The sequence below is a fragment of the Zosterops lateralis genome (genome assembly GCF_965231275.1).
Source record: "Zosterops lateralis genome assembly, chromosome: 14".
NCBI classification, from domain to species: domain Eukaryota; kingdom Metazoa; phylum Chordata; class Aves; order Passeriformes; family Zosteropidae; genus Zosterops; species Zosterops lateralis.
Window position 1 is genome coordinate 18,232,910 of NC_139774.1, and position 24,490 is coordinate 18,257,399.

The 24,490-nt window shown below is 59.6% G+C and overlaps 1 protein-coding gene across 1 annotated transcript; it reads left to right on the top strand.

The window, feature by feature from the left end:
* Positions 1–1,857: 1,857 nt before the first annotated feature.
* Positions 1,858–24,057, top strand: SH3RF2 (SH3 domain containing ring finger 2; the record flags this gene model as incomplete). Its single annotated transcript, XM_083871528.1, has 8 exons — positions 1,858–2,229; positions 11,761–12,018; positions 14,254–14,559; positions 17,813–17,907; positions 20,128–20,298; positions 20,408–20,703; positions 21,753–22,099; positions 23,794–24,057. 8 exons carry the CDS (start codon positions 1,858–1,860, stop codon positions 24,055–24,057), a joined length of 2,109 nt encoding a protein of 702 aa, XP_083727654.1.
* Positions 24,058–24,490: the final 433 nt, after the last annotated feature.

Consider the following 24,490-nt stretch of genomic DNA (forward strand, 5'->3'; position numbering starts at 1 on the left):
CGAAGAAGATTCAATCAACCCCCTACATGGATATGTTGAAAAATGTATGAGTTGTTTGTATGATCTTTTAACCTAATGGTTGTAGTAGAAATTATTAACCTCACTGAAATGGTGTATAAGTTCTTGGAAAACCTGAGTAAAGGCAGATTCTGGTCATGGTCAGTCTCCCCGTGTCTCCTCCAATCGCTGATATTTGTAGGGATCTTCTGTTGAAAACACAGGGCTGAAACGCGGCCAGGTTTGTAGGGAAATGGTCCTGGACCTTTAACTGCCCGTCCTGCTGTCCCCAGGCCACCCATCAGTGTGTGCGGGCGGGCAGACCCGAGACAGGGACCCGGCTGATAGAGGGAATAAAGTGACGGGGACCTGGGCTGGTCCCTGGCCAAAGCAGGGCCTGGCTGGGCAGGAAGGGCCCCTCGGACCCCTCTGGCCGTGTCTGGGCCCGGGTCTCACGGGCCGGGCTGGCACAGGGAGCAGCTGCTGTCCCCACTTGTGTCCCCCCATTGTCCCAGCACAGCCCATTGCCGGCCAGCCGGGAACTGGGAGCACTGGGAGCTGCTGGAGCGCAGGGAACGGCCCCAGGAGGCGGTCAGAGGGTCAGCCGGGCCCCGCTGAGGCTCCCCCGGTGCCCCCGGGTACCCCTGGCCAGGGGAGCATCCCCGGGAGGAGCGGCTGAAGCGGTCACTGCCCGCCCGGAGCCCCGGCCAGGGGAGCGGGGCTGGAGCGGGGCTGGCACGGTGCCGGGCCCGGGTGCCAGGGCTGTCCCGGTGCCCCGGTTCCCGCTGCAGACTCGGGATAACGCCGGCCCCGGTGCCAGGACTGTCCCGGTGCAGACCTGGGATAATTCCGGCCCCGGTGCCCGGTGCAGACCCGGGATAACGCCATCCCCGATGCCAGGGCTGTCCCGGGATAATGCCGGCCCCGGTCCCCGCTGCAGGCCCGGGCTTGATCCCCGGCGGGCGCCGGGCGCAGCCCCCGGCCGGGAGCCGAACAGGTTGGGCGGCTCCGGCTGTGGGAGGAATAATCGCTGGGGGTTGATTCAGCGAGAGCTGGGGCGGCCAGACCGGGCGGGGATGGCCCCGGTCCCCCGGCCCTTTGGAGCCGCTCCCGGGGCGGGGCGGGGGCGGCCCGGGGGGCACCGGGAACAGCAGCGGCCGGGGGGGCACCCACAGCTCGGGGGGCTGGTTATCGGCGCCGCTCAGCTCCTGGGACGGGGATTTTCTGTGCCGTGCCAGGGGTGCCGGGGAGAGGGAGCGCTGCATCCCCTGTGCCCGGCCCGGAGCGGCTCCATCCCCTGTGCCCGGCCCGGCCCCATCCCTGTGCCCGGCCCCATCCCTGTGCCCGGCCCCATCCCTGTGCCCGGCTCCATCCCCTGTGCCCGGCTCCATCCCCTGTGCCCGGCCCCATCCCCTGTGCCCGGCCCCATCCCTGTGCCCGGCCCGGCCCCATCCCCTGTGCCCGGCTCCATCCCCTGTGCCCGGCCCCATCCCCTGTGCCCGGCTCCATCCCCTGTGCCCGGCTCCATCCCCTGTGCCCGGCCCCATCCCCTGTGCCCGGCCCGGGCCGTCCCCTGTCTGCGGTGACTCAGGGCTGACTCATCCCACTCCTGGCTGCGGGCGCAGGGGTGTGTTGGCAGCTCGGCTCTGGATGTAGGTGGTGGCTGCGTTACCGCTCCGGCAGCGGCTCCACTCCTGCTCCTGCTCCTGTTCCGGCTCCTGATCCTGCTCCTGCTCCTGTTCCTGCTCCTGCTCCTGCTCCCTCCTCCCAGCCCTGTTCCTGCCCTGCCCGTGCCCGGCCCCGCTGGACTGGGGCTGTGGATGGCCCCGGCCCCGCTCCCCGGGGGGATCTGCCCTGAAGATGGATGACCTGTCTCTGCTGGAGCTGCTGGAGTGTCCCGTGTGCTTTGAGAAGCTGGACGCCTCTGCCAAGGTGCTGCCGTGCCAGCACACCTTCTGCCAGCGCTGCCTGCAGAGGATCCTCAAGGCGCAGAAGGAGCTGCGGTGCCCCGAGTGCAGGACGCTGGTGCTGGGCAGCCTGGAGCAGCTGCCCTCCAACCTGCTGCTCATCCGCCTGCTGGATGGCGTCAGGTGCGGCCAGAGCGCGCCCAGGTTGGGCTCCGGGCACAGGCCGGGGGTCCTGTCCTCCCCCGCCTCCCTCCGGAGGGTCCCCAGGGGGCTGCAGCTGCACCAGCACCGCCTGGGAACCGGCCCCCGCCCGCACATGGAAGGGGTAAGCGGCTTTTTGCTTCTTTCTCCTGCCCGGGAGCGTCCCGGGGTTCCTGCCGTGCACCCAGAGCCAGGAGCCTTCTCTGATAGCAGCACTGCAGGGTTTGAACCGAGACTGGGTGTTTTGTTTGCAAATTTGGCCGCTGTTTTGATGTGATGTTTGGCTGTTTCAAGTCCACCACGGCAGAAATTGATTCCCAGGCTGAGGCAAAGGCAGCCTGCCCTTCTCCTTATGAAAACTTCCCGGAGTTTTCAGATGCTTCCTGGCTTTTGGGGGCATTTCAGGTGCTTGGACTTTGGGGCAATTCACTGCTTTTGGCTGATAGCAGTTAGGTCAGTGATTGCAGAGCTGTAACTGTTAGTGGTGCAGGAGGAATTTCTGTAGCTGCACCTCAGTTTCCCTGCACTGGAACTGAAGGGGGGTGCCCAGTGCTGCTGCTGTTCCTTCCAAAGTTCTTGGGGGTTCACTCATTAAAAATATTAATTAAAATATTGACTCGCTTACAACTGTACCTAGGGATGGTTTACTAGGCTAATTTTAAAATTCTAAGTTCTTTCCATAATTTTCTTTAACAATACAAAAGCTTTTCTTGAGCAGTGAGGACATGGTTTAGACCTGTTTAAAGAGCTTGGCTGAGATGGAATTTGGGGTAGAGACTTGTGGCTTCACCTTTCCCACACGTCTCTAAAACCTTTTAATAGCAAAAAGCTCCAAAAGCTTGTCTGAGGGGTCTGCTGGACCCCAGAGCCTGCCCAGAGCACGGCCCAGGTGTGTGCCCCGTGCTGGGGCCACCAGGGGCTGTGGGATGAGCCCAGGGCTGTGTCCTGGGGCTGGGACCTGCCACGGGTAGCCCAGGGAATCTCTGCGGTGCTGATGAGGGATCTGGATGGATCACACACCAAAACCCAAATCCCCGGGGAGCCGCTCTCCCTGGTGTTCCCGCTGGGCAGGCTGAGCCTGAGAGAGTGTCCCCTCCTGGAGGGCTGCCTGGCACAGGGGACAGGGACAGGGGCGGGGACAGGGACAGGGACAGGGGCAGGGACAGGGACAGGGCTGGGGGCACTGGGGGACCCTGCCCAGCCCAGAGCACTCCCCTGGCTGCAGCACAGGGCTCAGGGGCAGAGTGCAGCAGCTCCCTGGGCTGCAGTTCCCCTGCTCAGGGCCCTGCTCTGACCTTGCTGGGAGCCCCCAGCTCTCCAGGGGAGCTGCAGGAGCTGCTGGGGCTGTTCCTGCAAGGGACAAACCACCAGTAGTGACAGGGTCCAGCTCTGCCATCCCAGGCACCATCCCAGCTGACAAGGAGAAGGTTGTAGCTCTTCCTACTGGACTCTCCTGGCCCTGGATAAAAGAGCACAAATACACTTGTCTGGTTTTCTTCCCTCTCACTCATTTCTTGTTTCCTTAACTGGTTCTCAGGACAGGTGGGAACTTGCTCCTGGTGTATAATGGCAGCATCCATCCATCTGTAGTTCCCAAAAGCTTTTAAGACCAACTTAAGGCCAAACTCCTGGGAATGAGCAGAGGCAGTGAGCACTGCGGGAGCCGTGGCTGCTCCCTGGCACTGGGACAGCCCTCTGAGCTCCTATGCCTCTCTGGGGAGGGATATAAAACACGTTACACTGAAATACCCTTAGACTTAATTAGTTACTTAATTGTAAAACACTTCGGAATCCTCTGCTGCAAGGTGAAGAATGCAATGTGTTAGTCACGTTTTGGTTTTAGTGGTTTTCAATGCCTGCATTCAGGAGCAGAGGTTACTCTGGGTGCTCCAGTGGGATGTTAATGGGTTTGGAGCCTCCCCTGAGCTGGGATCGGTGACAGCAGCGTGTCACCCAGCACAGCAGGGACACATCTGTGCAGTGCAAAGAGGAGACTGTGATGAGGGTGATTTGTCACCACTCTGCCCCATGGATGCTTCAGTTCCTGGAGCCACCAGGGTAAGCAGAGATCTCGGGATGTTTGTGAAGCTCAGAGCAGATTCTCTTTGTCAGGAATCACAGTGAGAGCAGCAGCCCTGCAGTGCTGCTCACCCCACCACAGCTCTGGGTACTCAGTGTCCCTGTGCTGCTGCAGAGGAAAGTCCCCAAAACCAGACTGCCCCAATCTGCAAGGGCTGCTGATTACCCCAGTGCTCTCCACCACCTTGTGCTAAAGCAAACACAACTGGGTGCCTCACACAGCTCTGCAGCCAGAGCCACCCCCCAGCCAGGAGAGGGGCCAGCGTTTGCTTTTACCAAGGCTGCTCTATAAATAAATTTCCTTTACTCCCTGGAGCTGAGAACATCACAAGTTGGATCAAAGTTTCTCTCTCAGCAGAGATGTTTCCTTGCCAGCTCTTTGCTCTTCATGCTCATGAGCCTCCATGAAGGCAAAAAATAAAATCTCTCATCACCCAGCGAGCCAAGAGCTCGTCTCATCCTGAGCAGGAGGAGCAAGAGGCCCCCACGGAGCTGCTGGATTAGCACAAATACAGCACTTGGTTTGTGGTCAGGAATTTCCCAGAGCCAGCTGTTAAAAAACAGGGAATTTTCTAATTACAGCCCATCCCAAGCGATTTATTTGCTGGCATTTAAATCCCTTTTGAAAATCCACTTCCTAGGAGGGAACGTGGTGCGGGCACGTGCAGGGATTGTGCACATGGAGCTGTGTGTGTAACCACGGCCTGGCTGGGCCACCCCTGAGCCCTGCACTGCCCACTGCTGCCCCTGGCACCCCAGCCAGGCCTGCAGCTCCTGAGCACCAACACGGAGAGGACGAGGCTTTGGATCCTCAGGATCTGCACATAATAAAGTGTCTGGGATTTAGGAATAAAAGGGCTTGCTGGGAGGTGTATGTGTAAATAAGCCACGCTGGAGCCTTTGAACTCTTAGGAACCGCCCCTGGCATGTGCCAGGTGTGGTTACAGCTTGTGCTGGGGCTCCTCCTCACCTGGCTGCAGCCCCAGGTGAGCAAGCAGACCATGTGTGCTGAGGTGTGCACAAACCTCCCACGCCTCTTCAGGGGGTTGGGATGGCCCAGCTGCACCCTGCACAAAACTCCATCCAGGCCCCCAACAGCTACTGGGGTGCTGAACTTTGTCATGCAACAAACATGGGACAGTGAGCCAGAGGAAAAAAGTTCCCAGTGTGACAGCTTGCCTTGGGAAAACACGGACCACGCAGATTTAACTGTGACTTGGGCTATTTTCTGTTCGCATGAACTGAGTGCTCAACACCCCCTTCCAGCATTTCATGGGAGATAGACAGATAACACCTCTATTGGGATAAAAATACCCTGCACTCCAACGTCCCACCTTCACACGGACGTCTATAGATAGTGCCTGCGTCTTGGTATTTTCTCCTCCTCCAGAATCATCTCCAGCTCCTCTCTGCATTTGACAGACAGCACTTGGGTTGCTGGAGCTTCTTGGAGTCTTCTTCAAAGCAGTCTCCATGTTTGCCCCTGGCAGAGGCAAGAGAGTTTCCTGCCCCCCCTGGCTGAGCCAGCCCCTTCCCCACCCTGCCCAGACCCCCAGCAGTTCCTGTGCAGTCACAGCAGTGACCCCAAAAGGTGTGTCCCATCCCTGGGGCTGCCCAGGTGCTGTGGGGACACCTGTGGGTGCTGCCCAGGCCTGGGCTGTGCCTGGAGCAGTGCTGCTGCCTCCTTTCCCACCAGAGCATCCTCTCAGCCCACAGAGCCCCTCAGCTGGGCACAGAGATGCTTCATGTGGCTGCAGAATTCTGTGTGGTCTCAGGGCCTGTCTGGAGGAAGGATTTGTCCCCAGGCTCCTCCACTGCCATGTCCCATCAGGGTCCATCTCATTCTGAGAGAACGAGGAGCTGCTCCCCCAGTGCTGGTGGCATTGCTGTGTTTTCTCCCTGTGTGTAGTTTTAGCACTTTTATCCACTACAAAGGGAGTGAGGTCAACGCAGGCTGATGCACAGCACACACCCCAAAAGCTGTGTGAGCAGCAGGGCCAGCACAGGGCACTCCTGGGTGGTACCTCGGGCACTGGGGAGCCCAGAGACCTCCACGGCCAACGGCAGGAGCCAGTTTCCCTGGTTTTACAAAATTAGGTACCGAGCTGCAAACACATAAAAGTGTTTTAATTTGTTTCCAAGGCAATGAGTCAGGCTCAGATGGCGAGTCAGGAATAGCACGGCAGGGCTCCTGTGTGAGCTCACCTGCACAGGGCCCTGGTCAGCCTGGAGCCTCGGGGTCTGAGCCCCCTCTGTCACATTTCCCTGCTGCCCACTGTCCCCGTGGCCTTGGAGCTGGTCACTGGCCCGAGTTTGTCGTTGTCCCTGCAGAGGGAGGGTGGGGAGGGGGCCCAGTGCCAGGGCTGGGGGCACCTGAGGGAGGGGAGAGCTGTCCCTGCTGGCAGCACCTCTGAGTGCAGAGGGGCCACAGTGCCCAGGACTGGCAGCATGGCCTGAGGAGCCACCCCAGCACTCCCCTTCCCAGCAGGGCCAGGGCTCAGGAGCAGCAGCAGGGAGCAGGATGCAGTTTCCTCCCTGCACAATAAAGGCTCTGAGCACGGTGGTGCTGAGGCAGAGCATCATGACCGGGCACGCCGAGGGCTGACACAGTTTGTTTTCCGCGCAGCTTAAAGCCATGACACACAACTTAACCACTGCCCATGAGTGCTGACAGCAGCACAGACTCATCTGATAGAGCAGCTTAAAGCCAAGAGGTGTGAGAGGGTTTCCTGCAGACCCTGCAGCCTGAGCCCAGCACGGCCCTGCCCTGTCCTCCCTCTCCTCTCCTCCTGTCCTGCTCTCTGTGCCCCTGCAGCTCTGCCAGCCCCAGCAGCAAAACCACCCTCAGGTCCAGCCCTGGGCACTCCTCCTGCTCACTCCCTGTCCCCTGTGTGTCACACAGCCAAGTGAAGCCCGATCCAGCTGTGTCCCCCTGGGGAGCCCTGGGGACATCCCCAGCTCTCCAGGGATTCCCCTGGGGCTGGGTGCTGGCCCTGGTGCCTCAGCATCTCCCCTCCTCTCCATCAGAGGGGCTGCCCTGTGTTTTCAATCATTCCCCCCATTTTCCACGTCACCTTTGCATTCCAAGGCCGGGCCAGGTTCAGGGTGACAGGAGCCCTGGTACCCCAGGGCTGTGAGTGGGCAGAGGGCTCAGTGCTCCCAGCCCCTCTGCCCCTCCCCAGCAGCTGCAGCAGCACAAAAACAGCTAAAGCCACACAATCCACACCTCCAGCATCTCCCCGTGGTGGCCACTTGGCTCAGGAGCTTGTGGCCACCAGCATTAGCCGTGGCCAGTGCTGGCCTCCCGTTTGGGCAGGCCCTGGAGGGAGTGGGGCAGCCCCAGGGCTGATGTGAGCAGGAGGGACTGGCTTTGTTCTCCCTGCTGCACACACTCTGCCTGTGCTCGGAAGACAGGAACAATCCTCCTCAGGGGAAGAAATAATTCAGAAACCACCCAACTGTCTGAATCCTCAGAATATAATTACGTGAAGAGATTGAAATGACAAGTTCACTTTTGAAGGTTTTGTTCTCTGTGACAAGGCTGAAGTTATCTCCTCTGCCGAAATGCAGAAAAACAGAATTGTAATGGCAATTAATTTACATTCAAATAGCTCTTTTCATCCACCTGGATCCTGCAGAGCCCTGAACCGTGCTGGCTGAGCACACAAGCAGGTGATGGGGCTCATTCATGCCATGGCAGGGTGCTGCAGGCAGCTCTCGGTGAGCAGAAGGGATGGAGATGTTATTGATCATCTCTATAAAAACCGGCGTGTGCACATCCCTGGCTGTCAGAGTGTGGATAATCCCCAGCTCCACGTGCCCAGGATCAGTCACGGCTCAGCAGGATCACGGCCTGGGCTGTGCCCTCGGATCTGTCCTGGAGTCACTGGCTGCCCCAGGGTGAGGCACTCACAGTGCCCGGTGCTCTCCTGCCTCCTGCACGAGGCCTTTGGTCTGGTTTTACAGGGAGTTGGCTGGGACAAGGTTTAGGGGCATTCCCAGCCTCCATCAGCAGCCTCTCCCCTTCCCTGTGCTCCTGGCTCTGCCCGCAGTGATCCCCTCCCCAGCCAGCACCGCGGGCTGCTTCTCTTCCCTGTCTGTAAATCCCCATGCTCTGAGCAGGGGTCGTGCAGGAGTCCCTGCTGATTTCAGATAACCACAGTGCATTTCAGATAACCAGAGTGCATTTCTCTGCTAGGAAGAGATGCCCCAAATTGCTTCCTCACACACACAGACATATTTTTAATCTTTGTTTTGTGCAGAGGGAGGGAGACTCAGAGGCATTGGATGTCTGCCCAGCACAACTGATGCCAAATGCCAAAAATAGTGAAAAAAATAAAATCTTTTCTCCCTTGTTGGCCTCGAATCCACTGAGAATGGGGACAAGGAGTTGGAGTGCATCTGCCATGACCTTCCCTGCTGGCAGAGTGGCCAAGGAGAGAAAAGCATCTCCCCCAGGGGTGGTGCTGCTGGCAGGGGGTTCTGCTGCACACCTGGCCTGACCTGCTGCCTCCTCTCCCCAGGGCTCCCCCATGGCCAGGGGCACCTGGGCCCAGCTGCTCTGAGGGCCTGGAGCAGCTCCTGGGCCTCACTCGGGCACGATGGAGGAGAAAACAGAGGGGAAAATCAGGAAAAGTGAGGCAGCATCAAAACCAGTAACAGGCACCCCCAAAATGGGTTTCTTTGCTGTGGTTTCTCTCTCTCTGCTGCTGCTGCTGGGCAGCAATACTGTGCACAAACTTCCAGATGAGTGTTTCCCAGAGCTGCTCCAGTGTTTTCTCACTGGGTGTTCAGACAGACCCCAAACTCCATCCAGGGTGTGCAAACACTGGGCCGAGCATTTGCTGCCCCTGCTAAACCAAAATGCTGCTTTGGGTTTACTGAGAGCAGCTGGACACTCCAATGGGAGAATTCTCCCCCAAACCAAACCAAAGGTCCTCGTGGCCCTGGCAGGACCCTGCGCTGGCCCTGGCAGGGAGAACTCTCCCTGTGCCCTCAGCCCTCCGGGCGCTCCTCGGCTTTATCGTGCCTTAATGAGCACCCCAGTTTCTGCCTTTGCAATTAACCTACTTTAAATAAAGCAAAACAGGTCCCTTGCAGAGGATCTGGGGCAGCCTGGAGCGGGCAGGAACAGCCCAGGCTGAGACAGGGCTCAGAGCTGCAGCCACAGGAGGGGTGATGGCTGTGACTGACCTCCCACCCACCCACGGGGGCTCTGCTGCCCCACCCCAGCTCCAGCCCCGAGGGTGCCACAGAGGGGTCCAGCTGTTCCCTCCTGCACCCTACAAACCCATCCAAAACAGGGACTCTGCATGTCTTTCTGAAATCTTCAGCTTGCAGCTTTATTTTGTGACAGGCCTGTACAGTAAAACCACATTAGTTGCTCACTGTGGGTAGGTAAAGGCTTAGTTTAAATAAAGCCTAAATAAAGTTGGGAAATAGATGGGACATTTTTGGCTCAGTATCTGAGAAGCCAAACAAAATTTCTTTAAAAAAATTTTAAATATCAAAAGTTACAGACTCTGGGAAAAGCTGACTTGGGTTGGGAGATTTGTCAGGGGAGCAAAGTGTGAGGAAAGGGTTAAAGAGCTGAAGGTTGTGAGTGTGGTCAGAGGGAGAAAGAGCCCATTGCTCCAACCATCCATAGATCCAAGTGGAGGGATGTGTTCAGCAGACCCACAGCACAAACACACCTGTCCCCCCTGGGTTTCGGGTATTTATCCCAGTCTGCTCTGCTGCCTCATCCCTTTGCTGCTGGAGAAAGAATATTCCAGACTCTCAGCACCCTGTTCCTTGCCCTGTTCCCAGTTAGCACCAGGTATGCATTTCATTTCAGAGTTTCTCTTTTTTTTAATACATTTCCATAACTCATTCGCGCCGCCTTTAATGTTCTGCTGCATCCTGCATTCCCTCACATCCCAGACGGGGCTGCTCCTCCTCCCCGAGCCCTGTTCTCACACTCTGTGGAAGCCCCGTTTGTTTTCTGGTTGTTCCTGGGGCAATCCGAGGCCTGAGCTGCTCCTGTCTGTGTGACAGCAGGCAGAGGTCCCAGTGGTCCTGCAGGAGAGCTGCTGCCCCAGAGCCTGTTCTCACACACATCCAGGTGTGTTTGCAGGAATCTCCCTGGCCCTGACCCCTGGTGCTCTGGTGGGGAGCAGCCCTGGCCCCAGCCTCCCTTTCCCCTTTCTTTTCTCCCAGCACAGTGCTGTGGGTGTCACCGAGCCAGGCACATGTGTTTATTTGGGAGCACAAATTAAGAGAGAGAATGACTTAATTAGAACTAAACATTAAACTAATTGCTTCCCATTTCAAAGGCTTTGAAGTAAAAGCAGTACATGGAATTTTTTCTCTTCTTGGTTCCTTCCCCCTACCAGGCACCAGGGTTTGGGGATGCTGGAAGATGCCTTGTTTCCAAAAACTTAACAATTTCCATGGGAAATTTGATGTTTTCCACATTTCTGGAAACTGACATTGAGATTAGTTTCCTTGCTGAGCTCTGGAAGGTGGCAGAGAGAGAGGGAGCTCTGCAGGAGCCCTGCCCTGGCCACAGGCACAGCTGGGTTTGGGGACACCACAGCAAAGGGCAGGAGCTGGGGAATGTGTCACTGGTGCAGGAGGCTCCTGTGAGGTGAGGGGCAGGGGGTGGCCATGGCATGGTCCTCACAGCCTCCAAAGGGAGGAGAAGGACAGGGCAGAGCTGCAGAGCTCAGGGGGGAGCAGTGAGCAGCCTCCTGTCCCTGGGCACTGGCACTCCTGCTTCAGGCTCTGGAGCAAGGGACAGTCCCAGCTCCCCAACTCCCAGCACGGGGCTGGGCCACCAGCTGAGGCCAGGAATGGAGCTCAGCATTGGAGTATCAAAGTGTAGGGCTGTTCTGTGCCCAGGAGCCCTCGCTGGGGGAGGGCAGGAGCCCCACACAGAGCTCTGCTCCAGGCTGGGCTCAGCACTTTATGGGAACTTGGTCATTCCATCTTCGTGAGAGCCAAGGCCACAACGTCCCTGCATCTCCTCTGGGTTTGGCTTATCTCTGCCATGTCACACTGCAGCAATGATAACATTTAAACACCTCTTCCCATACCCCAGGAAAAGGCTGAAACGAACTCACAGTCCTGTGTGTTAAAGCAGGGACAGAGCCACAGGAGCACAGAACCTGCACTCAGCTCACTGTGCTGTGTTCTCCTGGCAGGTGACAGCCACCAGGTCGGCTGGGTGATGGCTGTGACCTCCAGTCCTTCTGAGATAGAAACACCTGGGCCATTAGAATGGATATTGTGTTGGAGGAGCCCTTACAGCAGGCAGTAAGAACCCTTGAGAAGACTAGTTTAAGGCCTTAACTGTTTCTTAATATTCTTAAACAAGTCCAGCCTGCTTTTCATCTTGATACAAACTTAGCATAAGCATTTGGGAGCTTGTCTTCATTAGTAAAACCCATCAAGGAAGGATGTGGGTAGTTAATCCTAATAAATGCATGCTTAAGCCTTAGACCTCTGCATTTATTTTTTTCCCATTAATTGGGAACGCTTTTGGGGAACTCTGTCTGTGTGGGACAAACTGCAGGGGCTGTTTCTCACCCCGCAGGTGCCACGGGCCAGGGCCCTGTACACCTACCGAGGGCACAACCCCGGGGAGCTGCGCTTCAACAAGGGGGACACCATCGTGCTGCTGCGGCAGCTGGACGAGAACTGGTACCTGGGGGAGCTCAACGGCAGCAGCGGCGTCTTCCCGGCCAGCTCCGTGCAGGTCATCAAACACCTGCCCCTGCCCCGCCCTCTCTTCAGCCTGGACCTGCGGGGCCGGGACAGGGGGGACAGCAAGGACATCCTCACCCTGCAAAAGGTACGGGACATCCTCACCCTGCAAAAGGTACAGGACAGGGGGGACAGCACAGGGACATCCTGACCCTCCAAAGGGTACAGGACAGGGGGGACATCAGGGACATCCTCACCCTGCAAAAGGTATGGGACAGGGGGGACAGGAGGGACATCCTGATCCTCCAAAAGGTATGGGACAGGGGGGACAGCACAGGGACCTCCTGACCTTCCAAAGAGTATGGGACAGGGCAGAGAGCAAAGACATCCTGACTCTCCAAAAGGTACAGGACAGGAGGGAGAGCAAGGACATCCTGACCCTGCAAAAGCTATGGGACATCCTGACCCTCCAAAAGGTATGGGACATGGGGGACAGCAGGGACATCCTGACCCTGCAAAAGCTATGGGACAAAGGGAGAGCACAGGGACATCCTGACCCTCCAAAAGGTACAGGACAGTGGGGACAGCACAGGGACATCCTGACCCCCCAGAAGGGACCACCCTCACCCCCGGGTGTCTGAGCCATCCCCAGCTCCTCGGGATCACCTCTCGGGTGTCTGAGGGTCCCCAGCCCCCTGAGGCCCTGCTGGCAGCCCTGCCCCTCCCCTGTGAGGCCCCTGGGTGACAGGGTGACAGAGCAGGGGCAGAGGGACACAGGAGGCGCCAGCCCAGCGCGTCACGGGCGGCGTTGGGGCCCCAGAGACCTTCCAGCCACCCTGGCAGAGCTCTGCCAGCACTGGTCTAGACATTAATTGTGTTGTGCAGTTCAGCTTGAGATGCAGCCTGTAAATGGCACCGGTTCCTAGAAATAAAATTAATACTTGCAATGCCCATAATTACAGCCAGCTCTGCTTTGCGGCTGTTTTATAGGAGGACACAAGCAAAACATCTTATTTGAAGCTCTAATACATTTTTTTTTTAATGTCTTTTCGTTTAATGAATTCATTTTGGCTTCAGTAATGACTTATTCAAGTCTGGCATTAACAGACACAAGTTCGTTAAGGGACACATGCAGCCACCAAGGAATTAGAAATTAATTCTAGAGAAGGCAGAGGTAGGCAAAGGCTACTGTGGGAGACATGGGGGCTCTCCCAGCCCTGACACACAGTTTGTCCCCCATTTTCTGATGTCTCCTGGGATTTAGATAGGCAGAAAAAATGTTTCCAGTTTGCTCAAATGCAGAAATGACAGGATGGCCATGGCGCATGTGTACCTACACACACACTGTGGGCTTTAAACCTTATTTTGGAGAGGGGAGAATGAGAGAGCTACCCCTGGTGTAAAATGGCAATGCCTGGGAGCCACCTGCCCCTCTCCTGCCTGTGTCCCCGTCCATCCCAGGCACCGAGCACATTGCCTCCCACGAGCGGGTGAGATTCTCCAGGTTTTGCAATTCATTAATGTCAACAGTAAATCATGATTAATTCCTCTGGCACCCGTGGTGGTGAGGGAACATTGTCACCACATGCCCTTTGCCACTAACACCCTGATCAGCAGTTTCCAAGAAGTCCTGTGTGAACAGTGCCCGTATGCAAACCTGGGGCTGCCTCTCCCTCGTTAACCCCAATCCTCAGGATGTTTTCAAGGGAAGCAGCATCCAGCCATGAATGTTCAGGCTGGCAGAGATGGAACTGGGTGGGTCTAACCCTGCTGGGAGTGCCACCATCACTGAGGCCTCTCTGAGCCCCTGCCAGACCCTGAGCTGCAGGGTTTGTGTCCTGCTGCAGGATGTGCCCGCTTGTGTCCAGGGACACAGGGGTCCAAACAGCCCTTCTAATTCAGAGTTAGAGTTATTAACTACAGCTCTCCCAGCACCTCTGCCAGCCAAAGCTTTGGACAAAGATTGTCTTGGGGGGAGCACTCATTAACCCCTTGTCTTAGCACAAGCTTTTCAAACCCATTTTAATTTCACTGTCAGCTTTGAACGGAAAATTTTACACACAGAATGGTGTAAAATTTACACTGACCACAAATCAGAGAAATGACAGAGCCCAGGATTTTAAAGATAACCTGCAATCTTTACAGGTTAAAGCAGCTCTGCAGGGGCAGGGGAGCAGAGCAGGGGGAGCTGTGCCAGGGGTAACCCCTGAGAGCCCATCTGTGGGCTGTGCCAGCCCTTGAGCAGAGCAGGGGGAGCTGTGCCAGGGGTAACCCCTGAGAGCCCATCTGTGGGCTGTGCCAGCAGCTGAGCAGAGCAGGGGGAGCTGTGCCAGGGGCAACCCCTGACAGCCCATCCCATCCCATCCCCTGCTGTCTCTTCCAGCCCAGCCCTGCCCAGCAGCTCCTGCAGGCCACCAAGGGCCACTGGTCCCCGCAGCCGCAGGGCGTGTCCCCGCAGGCCAGGCCCGCTGTCCCCAAGGGGCCCGAGGTCCCCAAGGTGCCCGAGGCGCGGAGGAAGAGCCTGCGGCAGTTCAGCATCACCACGGCGCTGAACACGCTGAACCGCATGGTGCACGCCGAGCGGCCCGCGCTGCACATCAGCCCCCCGGTGCTCATCAGCTCCAGCAACCCCAGCGTGCCCACCCAGAGCAGCGACAGCCCCGAGCTGCCCTGCGGGAGCCCTCTGCAGGTAAGGAGGGACCGTCCTGCAGCCCCTGCCTGGCCTGGGGCACAGGGAGCTGGGCTGGGGCACACACTGACCCTTTTTGTGGGATTTACCCGCTCCAGGCAGAGGAGCCTCGTTCCTTCTTCCCACACTGGCTAAAGGTCTGAGCACAGAATCCTCACAGACAGCTGATATGGGAGAAAACAGGGGGTTTTTTACATTTATATGAAATTTTTCATGGTGAAGGCTGCTCCAGCCTTTTTTAGAGCAGTCAGCCAGCCCCAGGCAGGCACTTTGCACTGAGCACAGCCTGCAGAGAGCGGGATGTGATGTCCTGGGTCACTGAGGGGAAGTGAAATCCTACAGGAGTTCCACAATTCAACTTGGCTCACACCCCCAAAGGGATCTTACCCAAATCTCAGTGTGAGCTACTGCCACCAGCAGAACCAGGAGAGGGGATGTGTTAGGGTTTGGCCTTGGAAGGGTTGGAAATTGCTTGTTTCCAAACAGCAGGGATGCTCCCAGGGGTCTGCAGAGGAATCTGCCATTGCTGGGACAAGGGGCAGCTTTTCCTTTCCATCTCTGGGTTTGGGCTGCAGGGACTGAGCTGCAGTGCTGAGATCCCTTCCCAAGCCTGGGTTGGCACAGCTGGGAGGCCGAGGGGGCAGGGGGTACACCCCAGGACAGCCCAGGGCACCCCAGGACAGGCAGGGCAGCCCAGGGCAGGGGGGCTGCACCCCAGGACAGCCCAGGGCAGCCCAGGGCAGGGGGCTGCAGGGTCCCATCAGGAGCCGCCCGCCCCCAGCCCCGGGAGCTCATCCCGGCCCATAAAAGGGAACAAGCAGCGCCATCCCAGCCCTCCTCCTCCTCCTCCGGCTCCGGCTTCCCCTCGGGTGCCAAGCCGGGCTCAGGCGGAGCCAGAACCAGTTTTGGGGCTGCGGTGGCCGTGTCTGTGCATGTGCCTCTTGTGCAAGGGCTGCGGGCTGAGGGCAGCGGGGCACCCCCGCCCTGGGATCCCTCCCGCCCCTGGGATCCCTCCCCGGCCCAGCCCGGCTCCGGCACTCCCGGCCCGCGGCTGGCAAACCCAGAGCTGCCCCCGCACCCCCGGGCTCTGCGGGGCCACAGGGGATGGATGGGATGGATGGGATGGGGTGGGATGGGATGGGGTGGGATGGGGTGGGATGGGATGGGATGGGATGGGATGGGATGGATGGGATGGGATGGGATGGATGGGATGGGATGGGATGGGATGGGATGGGGTGGGATGGGATGGGATGGGATGGGGTGGGATGGGATGGGATGGGATGGGATGGGGTGGGATGGGATGGGATGGGATGGGATGGGATGGGATGGGATGGGATGGGATGGGATGGGATGGGATGGGATGGGATGGGATGGGATGGGATGGGATGGGATGGGATGGGATGGGTGTCCAGGGGCTGCCCCCGCCCGGGATGGGGCCGGGAGGGCTCCCCTCCCCTCGGGGCACCAGCTGGACTCTCTCAGTGGGGACATTCCTGTGTCACGGTGGTGACACAGCTGGGAGGGACATGGAGTGAGGGAGAGATTTCGGGACAGGGACGGTGTTAAACCCTTTGTGCTCACAAGGGACTCGCAGGGCACCAGCAGAAGTGAATGCTCAAATCAGTTCTACGCGACTCGAAAATATCCCTTTCAGTCTTTTTTCCCCTCTGCGTGTTGCAGATGCAAAGGCAGCTTTGGGGATGCTGTAAATGATGGTTGCTCCCAGGCACAGGGAGCACAGAGATGGAAAACAGGGAGCTTTTCACCCAGAAGGGAACATTCCAACACAGTTCCAGTTCCATCAGGAAAACCAGCAAAAGGCTGTTATTGTGTTCCAATGAAAAAAAAAAAAAAAAAAAAAAAAAAAAAAAAGAAAGTCCAGATACCCAAATTTCAATCATTTTTATTTGGTAATTAATAAATCAGAATTATAACTTCCAGTCACCTTTATGAGCACCTGGTCCAGTCCTGCCTGGACTAGAACAGGAGGAAGGCAGAGAGGGTTTGGAGCTGACCTGCCACTCCAGGGCCGAGACAGAAGCTGGGATTGCCGGGGTGTTTTAATTAATTTAATTTACTGGAGAGCACCACAGCGGGTGAGTCACTTTGCTTTTTCCCTTGGCCCTCGCCAAGGCAGAGCTCCAGCCCCGCATTACAGACATGAGCACCAGGGATTAGATTTGGAATGAACAGGAGATTAAAGCCCCGGTTTGCATCTTTGCAGATCCTGCGGTGGCCACAGAGCCGCATCCGGGATCCGCTGGCCTGGGCAGGGACAGGGGGACAGAGGGGACAGCAGGGACGGGGGGGGACAGAGGGGACAGGGGGACAGTGGGGACAGGGGGGACAGTGGGGGACACAGGGGACAGAGGGGACAGTGGGGACAGTGGGGGACAGAGGGACAGAGGGGACAGTGGGGACAGTGGGGGACACAGGGGACAGAGGGGACAGGGGGACAGTGGGGACAGGGGGGACAGTGGGGGACACAGGGGACAGAGGGGACAGTGGGGACAGTGGGGGACACAGGGGACAGAGGGGACAGTGGGGACAGTGGGGGACAGAGGGACAGAGGGGACAGTGGGGACAGTGGGGGACACAGGGGACAGAGGGGACAGGGGGACAGTGGGGACAGTGGGGGACACAGGGGACAGAGGGGACAGGGGGACAGTGGGGGACACAGGGGACAGAGGGGACAGGGGGACAGTGGGGGACAGAGGGACAGAGGGGACAGTGGGGGACAGAGGGGACAGTGGGGGACACAGGGGACAGAGGGGACAGGGGGACAGTGGGGGACAGAGGGACAGAGGGGACAGTGGGGGACAGAGGGGACAGGGGGACAGTGGGGGACAGAGGGACAGAGGGGACAGTGGGGGACAGAGGGGACAGTGGGGGACACAGGGGACAGAGGGGACAGGGGGACAGTGGGGGACAGAGGGACAGAGGGGACAGTGGGGACATCAGGGTGGCTGGTTCCACTCTGCAGGTGCAGAATGACAGTGGGGAAAGGAGCAGGTGGGGATCAGTCTCAGGGTCTCCATGAGCCTGGAGATCTTTTCCAGCCTAAACCATTCTGTGATTCTGAGTCCTCCTCTTGCTGCCTGGTCTTTTTCTAAGCCAAATGCTCCAGACTCTTCTATTTTCCGAAATGTCTTTGGTGGTTTTTTGAAGGGTGGGTGAAGCCAGTCAGATGTTAACTGAAGGAAGCTGACAACCAGATTAATATTTTCCTTTCTTCACTTTCTTTCTCCCGCAGGTCAGCACCTCTTACTACCCCTCAGGAGGACCCCTGGGGCCACCAGCAGCCATTGTCACCCTGCCCCACCTGCAGCAGCACGGCCCAGCTTACCTGTACGTGAGGAAATGGGAATTCCTTGGGCTCAGGGTGTGATTCCCTCACCTGAGCTCTCAGAGCAGAGCACGGCTGGGATCCCAGGGCAGATCCGTGTGGGAATGTTCCTGCCTGCTCTGAGCAGGGGGTGGCAGGGGCCTGATACCACAGCTGGGTGCATCTTCTGCCTCACTGTTACCTGTGGAGAAACAGCTCTGCCCCTTTGCCAACCACACATTTTATTATATTTTTATGTAAAGAAACTAATTACTCCTTAAGTGCCTCTAGTTATTTATCCCGAAACCTTCATGGTCACTGGTGGTTTGAAGACTCCAATTTCTGAAAACTTTCACAGAGTTAAAATTTGCAGATAACACCCTGTGATGATTACACCGAGGTGAGATCCACCACCCTGGCACTTCAGTAAAGCATCTAAAACAACATCAGCACCACAAAATTCTGTTTGCACAGCACCCCTGGGCTGTGGGATGCTGGTGCCCAGGAGCAGCACCCACAGCTCTGTGCTGTGTTGGGATCCACCATCAGTCAGCCCGGGCTCCAGCACAGACTTAACCCAAAGGATGGCAGATTTCCCAAGAGCTTACAATGATTTGCAGAGGGATGGTGTGAGATCATCCCGGGGGGTGCCTGGTTTGCAGAGATGCAGGGCCAGAGCAGCACTGCACAGCTTCCCCTTGGGGCGGCTCCTCAACAGCCTCGAGCTGCTGCAGAGGGAGAAAAACCCCCTGAGCCCCCCTGGGCTGTGCCAGACCCCAGGGAACAGCCCCTCACACGGACTGGCCCAGCAGGCCAAACCTGTGCTGACCAGGAGTGAGAGAGAAACCCTTCTGGGAGTTCTGGGGTAGCCCCTGACCACCCAGACTGCTGTTTCTGGTTTGTAAAAACACCTGATAATTGCACTGTTGGGCTGTAATTCATTGATTCCTGAAGCAGATCACATTTCCCTTGAAAAAAAAAAAAAAAAAAACAACAGTGCAATTAAATCTGTTACACTGGAGACAAATTCAAGTTGTTTAAAGAACAGATAGGGAAAAGTTTTGAAAAAAAAAATTATTTTGCTGCTGTTCTGCTGTGTGCTCACGTGTGGGTCAGTGAGGAGAAAAAAGCTCCAGCCCTTGGTGCCAATTCCAGGGTCACAAAAGAGAGGTCTAGGGGGAATTTCTGGTCTGATTTCCTCACTGCTGTGGAGTGGAGCCGTGTACCTGCCCCTGACTCCTGCTCTGTCCATTCCCCTGCCCCAGTGGCAGATGCTCCAATCCTTGTGTCCCACCAGGTAGAAGGAGGCAGGCAGGAGAGCAGGAAGGAAGGCAGGAAGGCAGGAATGAGGCAGGAAAGAGGCAGGAAAGAGGCAGGAATGAGGCAGGAATGAGGCAGGAATGAGGCAGGAATGAGGCAGGAATGAGGCAGGAAAGAGGCAGGAATGAGGCAGGAAAGAGGCAGGAATGAGGCAGGAGTGATGCTCTTCATGGGCCTCCAACACCTCCTGGTGACGCTCGGGGCAGGCAGATCCAAGGCCTCTGGTCTCAAAGACAGAATTGCCTGATTCTATCTTGGCACCATCACTGTGCTCCTTCCAGAGCTTTGCCTTAGGACAGGCACTTGCCAGGCCCTGATCCACCTGTGAGGAGCAGAGCAGCAGTTTCCTCCTCCCCAAATTGTCACCCTGGGCTGGCAGCTCTGGGCCAGAAACCACCCTGCCAAGCTGCTTTGTTCTCCATCCCTGCTGGCTCTTTTATTCTTATCCCCTCCAGTCTGAGGTGACGGGGCTGTTTGTCCCCTGCCAGTTCTGTCCACACACGGCAGCACCCGAGGGCAGCAGGGGCTGAGGAGGGTCGGGGCAAAGGGCAGCACCAGGAGCATCCAGAGCATCCCCCGGAGCCCTGGGCTGCTCCAGCTCTGCCCCAGCTCTGCCCCATCCCTGCCCCAGCTCTGCCCCATCTCTGCCCCATCTCTGCCCCATCTCTGCCCCATCTCTGCCCCATCCCTGCCCCATCTCTGCCCCATCTCTGCCCCATCCTTGCCCCAGCTCTGCCCCAGCTCTGCCCCTTCTCAGCCCCATCCCTGCCCCATCCCTGCCCCATCTCTCTGCCCCATCCCTGCCCCATCTCTCTGCCCCATCTCAGCCCCATCCCTGCCCCATCTCTGCCCCAGCTCAGCCCCAGCTCTGCCCCATCCCTGCCCCATCCCTGCCCCATCTCAGCCCCTCTCTCCCTCCCCAGGTGTGTGGCTCTCCACCCCTACACGGCGCACGGCCCGGACGAGCTGGAGCTGCAGAAGGGAGAAGGGGTCCGTGTTTTCGGCAAGGAGCAGGACGGGTGGCTGCGGGGGATGTCCCTGCTCACCGGCAGGGTCGGGCTCTTCCCCGGCAACTACGTGGCTCCCCTCTTCAGGTCTGGGATTTCTGCCGTGGGACAAAAAGGCGGAGAGGGAGGGGGGGCCGGGGGCAGGGGTCCCCCCGGCGGGAAGGACCCGGCATCCCTGACCCTTCTCTCCCCGCAGGAAATCCAGCCTGTCCGATTCCAAGATGCCTTCCCTGTACACCTCCTGGACGCTGTCCACCGCCTCGCTGTCCTCCCAGGGGAGCGTGTCCGAGGCGGGCCCGAGGCAGAGCCGGGTCCTGCGGCCGCTGCTGCTGCCCGTGCCCGTCCCTGCCCCGGGGAGAGCCCCGGGACCGGCCCCTGCCCCCGGGAGAGCCCCGGGATCGACCCCCGCCCCGGGCAGAGCCCCGGCACCGGCACCGGGACCCGCCCCGGGACCCGCCCCGCTGCGCCGCGGCCGCGGCAGCGCCAGGAGGAGTGAGTGCCCCGGGCTGGGAGAGGGGACACCGGGAGGAGTGAGTGCCCCGGGCTGGGAGAGAGGGGACACCGGGAGGAGTGAGTGCCCCGGGCTGGGAGAGGGGACAGCAGGAGGAGTGAGTGCCCCGGGCTGGGGAGGGGGGACACCGGGAGGAGTGAGTGCCCCGGGCTGGGAGAGGGGACACCGGGAGGAGTGAGTGCCCCGGGCTGGGAGAGGGGACAGCAGGAGGAGTGAGTGCCCTGGGGTCGGGGGAGAGCGGGGACACCTGCCCCAGACGCAGGGACACCTTCCCCAGGCATAGGGATACCCCAGACACCGGGATACCGTCCCCAGACACAGGGACACCTTCCCCCAAAACACGGGAACACCTTCCCCAGCACAGGGACACCCCAGACACAGGGACTCCTTCCCCAAAGCACAGTGGCTGCTGGGCCCCGACCCTGCTTTGGGAATTCCGGGGGTTGATTCAGCGTGGGGAAATTCCTCGCAGAGCTTTATGCAGAGCTCGGTGGTTTATATCCTTTCCCAAGGAGGCTGCAAGGTTTGTCCTCATCCTGTACACTGTTTTGTAACACACGTCCAGGTTTGGGGAGCCAAGTGTGCTCCCAGAGCTGCCCCAGGAGGCAGCAGGGCCCTGGCGGGGGTCACTGTCAGTGTTTTACACCCCAAATCGGTGCCGTGACAGGGCTGGGCAGGGCTGACCGCAGGGAGATTGTGGGCAGGGCTGTGGGTGTGGGGCTGTCAGTGGGGCTGTCAGTGGGGCTGTCAGTGGGGGCTGTCAGTGGGGCTGTCAGTGGGGGGGCTGTCAGTGGGGCTGTCAGTGGGGCTGTCAGTGGGGGGGCTGTCAGTGGGGCTGTCAGTGGGGCTGTCAGTGGGGCTGTCAGTGGGGGGGCTGTCAGTGGGGCTGTCAGTGGGGGGGCTGTCAGTGGGGCTGTCGGTGTGGGGCTGTCAGTGGGGCTGTCAGTGGGGGCTGTAACCCCCCCCCCACCGCTCTCCCCGCACATCCCGGACCCCTGACCGAAGCCCTTTCCCGGTCCTTTCTCCCCAGACGGGTCCCTGCAGAGGCCGGGCCAGGGGGGTGTCCCTGTGCAGATCTCGGGCTCCCTGAGGCGCCCCCCGCCCGCGGGGCGGCCCCAGCAGGTCCCGATTTACCCCCACGGCGGTTCCCCCCCGCCCGCCGCCCCTCCGGAGGAGACACCGAGGCCGAGCTTCTCCTGCGAGGCTTCCCCGGCGCTGCTGCGGGCGGGGGAGAGCCGGAGCCCGTCCGTGTGCAGCTCGGTGATCCTGGAGCCCAGAGAGCCCCCGGGGAGGAGCGAGGCGCCCCCAAAGCCGCCCGCCTCGGCCCCGCCCTCCATCCTGGTGAAACCCGAGAACTCCCGCAACGGCGCCGAAAAGGTACGGCCTGAACCCCCCGAGCATCCCCCGGAGCCGGCAGGGTCAGCCCAAATAACCACAGCCAATCCCCCCAGCATCCCCTGGGACCGGCAGGGTCAGCCCAAATAACCAGGGCCAGAACCCCCCGAGCATCCCCTGGGCCAGCCCAAATAACCACAGCCAATCCCCCCCAGCATCCCCTGGAGCCGGCAGGGCCAGCCAAAATAACCACAGCCAGAACCCCCTGAGCATCCCCTGGGCCAGCCAAAATAACCACAGCCAATCCCCCCCAGCATCCCCTGGGACCAGCAGGGTCACCCAAAATAACCAGGGCCAGAACCCGCCCTGAGCATCCCCAGGGTCAGCCAAAATATCCAGGGCCAAGCCCCAGGGCTTTGCTCTGTCCCCACCAGGTTTTCTCCCCATAGAGATCCGGGCATTGACACATCAGTGAATCACAAATCGGGTGTTTGTTCACATTAAACCCTGAGGAAAGGCAGGATGATGCAGGAGTTCTGTCCCTGTCACCCAGCCCAGTCACAAGCAAATCCCGAGACTTTTCTGAGGTCATGAATCGCAGTTTGGAAGGCCCAGGGCTGGTGCCGGGCGGAGCTTTGCAGAACTCCCCCGTTTCTCCCTCGTGCCACTCGGGCTGAGCCATCTGGGACGGGAATTTCCTTCCCTTCTGGCAGCCAGAGGGGAATTTCATGAAGGCAAAATCATTCTAGTGAAAATTCTAGAAAACTGCCCTAGTGACAGCTTCTCCCTCCCAGAGTGCCCAGAGATGTGCCCAGATCGCTCCAAATGCCCCAAAAGCCGAGCTCAGAGCCCCAGGGCACCCAAAGCCGAGCTCGGGGCTCCAGGGCACCCAAAGCCGAGCTCAGAGCCCCAGGGCACCCAAAGCCGAGCTCAGAGCCCCAGGGCACCCAAAGCCGAGCTCAGAGCCCCAGGGCACCCAAAGCCGAGCTCAGAGCCCCAGGGCACCCAAAGCCGAGCTCGGGGCTCCAGGGCACCCAAAGCCGAGCTCGGGGCTCCAGGGCTCCTCGGCATCAGCCAGGACAGAGCTCCTGGTGGGTGCTGCGCTCCCTCCCGCCCCAGAGCAGCTCTCCTGGCCCCGGGAGCTGCCAGCCCAGCTGTGCTGTCCCGGGGCTCTGCTCCACCTTCCATCCCCCGCACATCCCCCTGGGTTTCCCTGCAGGGACCCCGCAGCCCCCGAACGCCCCCCGGTCCCGCAGTGGGGATGGAGGGCAGGGTCTGCTCCCCCCTGACCCTGGGGAGGCCGGGCAGGGTCTGCTCCCCCCTGACCCTGGGGAGGGAGGCCGGGCAGGGTCTGCTCTCCCCCCTGATTTTGGGGAGGGTGGGCAGGGTCTGCTCCCCCCTGGCTCTGGGGAGGCCGGGCAGGGTCTGCTCCCCCCTGACCCTGGGAAGGGTGGGCAGGGTCTGCTCTCCCCTGACCCTGGGGAGGCCGGGCAGGGTCTGCTCCCCCCTGACCCTGGGAAGGGTGGGCAGGGTCTGCTCCCCCCTGACCCTGGGGAGGGCGGGCAGGGTCTGCTCCCCCCTGACCCTGGGGAGGGTGGGCAGGGTCTGCTCCCCCCTGACCCTGGGGAGGGAGGCCGGGCAGGGTCTGCTCTCCCCCCTGATTTTGGGGAGGGTGGGCAGGGTCTGCTCTCCCCCCTGACCCTGACCCTGACCCTGAGCCCGGCCCCTCTCCGCAGCAAGTGAAGACGGTGCGGTTCCAGAACCACAGCCCGCCGCCGCCCAAGCGGCACAGCCTGCAGCCCTCGCCGAGGCTGGCCCGGAGCCGCACGGAGCCCGAGGGCTCGGGGCTCCCCGAGCTGCTGGTGCTGTACTCGCCCCGCCTGGGCTCCAGCCCGCTGCACCCGCGCCGGGCGCTGCACCCCAAGGCGCTGTCGCTGGACCTGTCGGGACAACTCACCTTCCCCATCAAGAAGAGCTACAGCAGCATCTCCGCCAACTGAGCGGGTGCCCCCGCCCGCCTTCCTCCCGCTCCTGCTCCCGCTCCTGCTCCTGCTCCTGCTCCTCTCCCTGGGCCCGGGGCAGCCCCGCATCCTCCCCTGACCCCGCATCACCGGCCCGGGGACTGCCCGGGCTGCCAGAGACTGCGGGACCCCCGAGGGACCGGCCCTGCCCTTGGGGACCCCCGAGGGCACAGAACACGCCGGGCTCAGTGGCCTCCCCAGGACTGACCAGCCCAGGTCACTCCCTGCCCCACGGGAGGAAATCGTGCGGGTATCAGCAGGAATTGTTACACTTGCTTTGGTCTCCTCAGGGCTGCAGAAAAGCCCACAGAGATCATCAGATGCTGGCTCATCACCTGCCTGTCTCAGGATAAACCATAAATCAGGATCAGTCAGCTCCCGGCTGATGGTTCATGCTGCCTTTGAGGGGAGG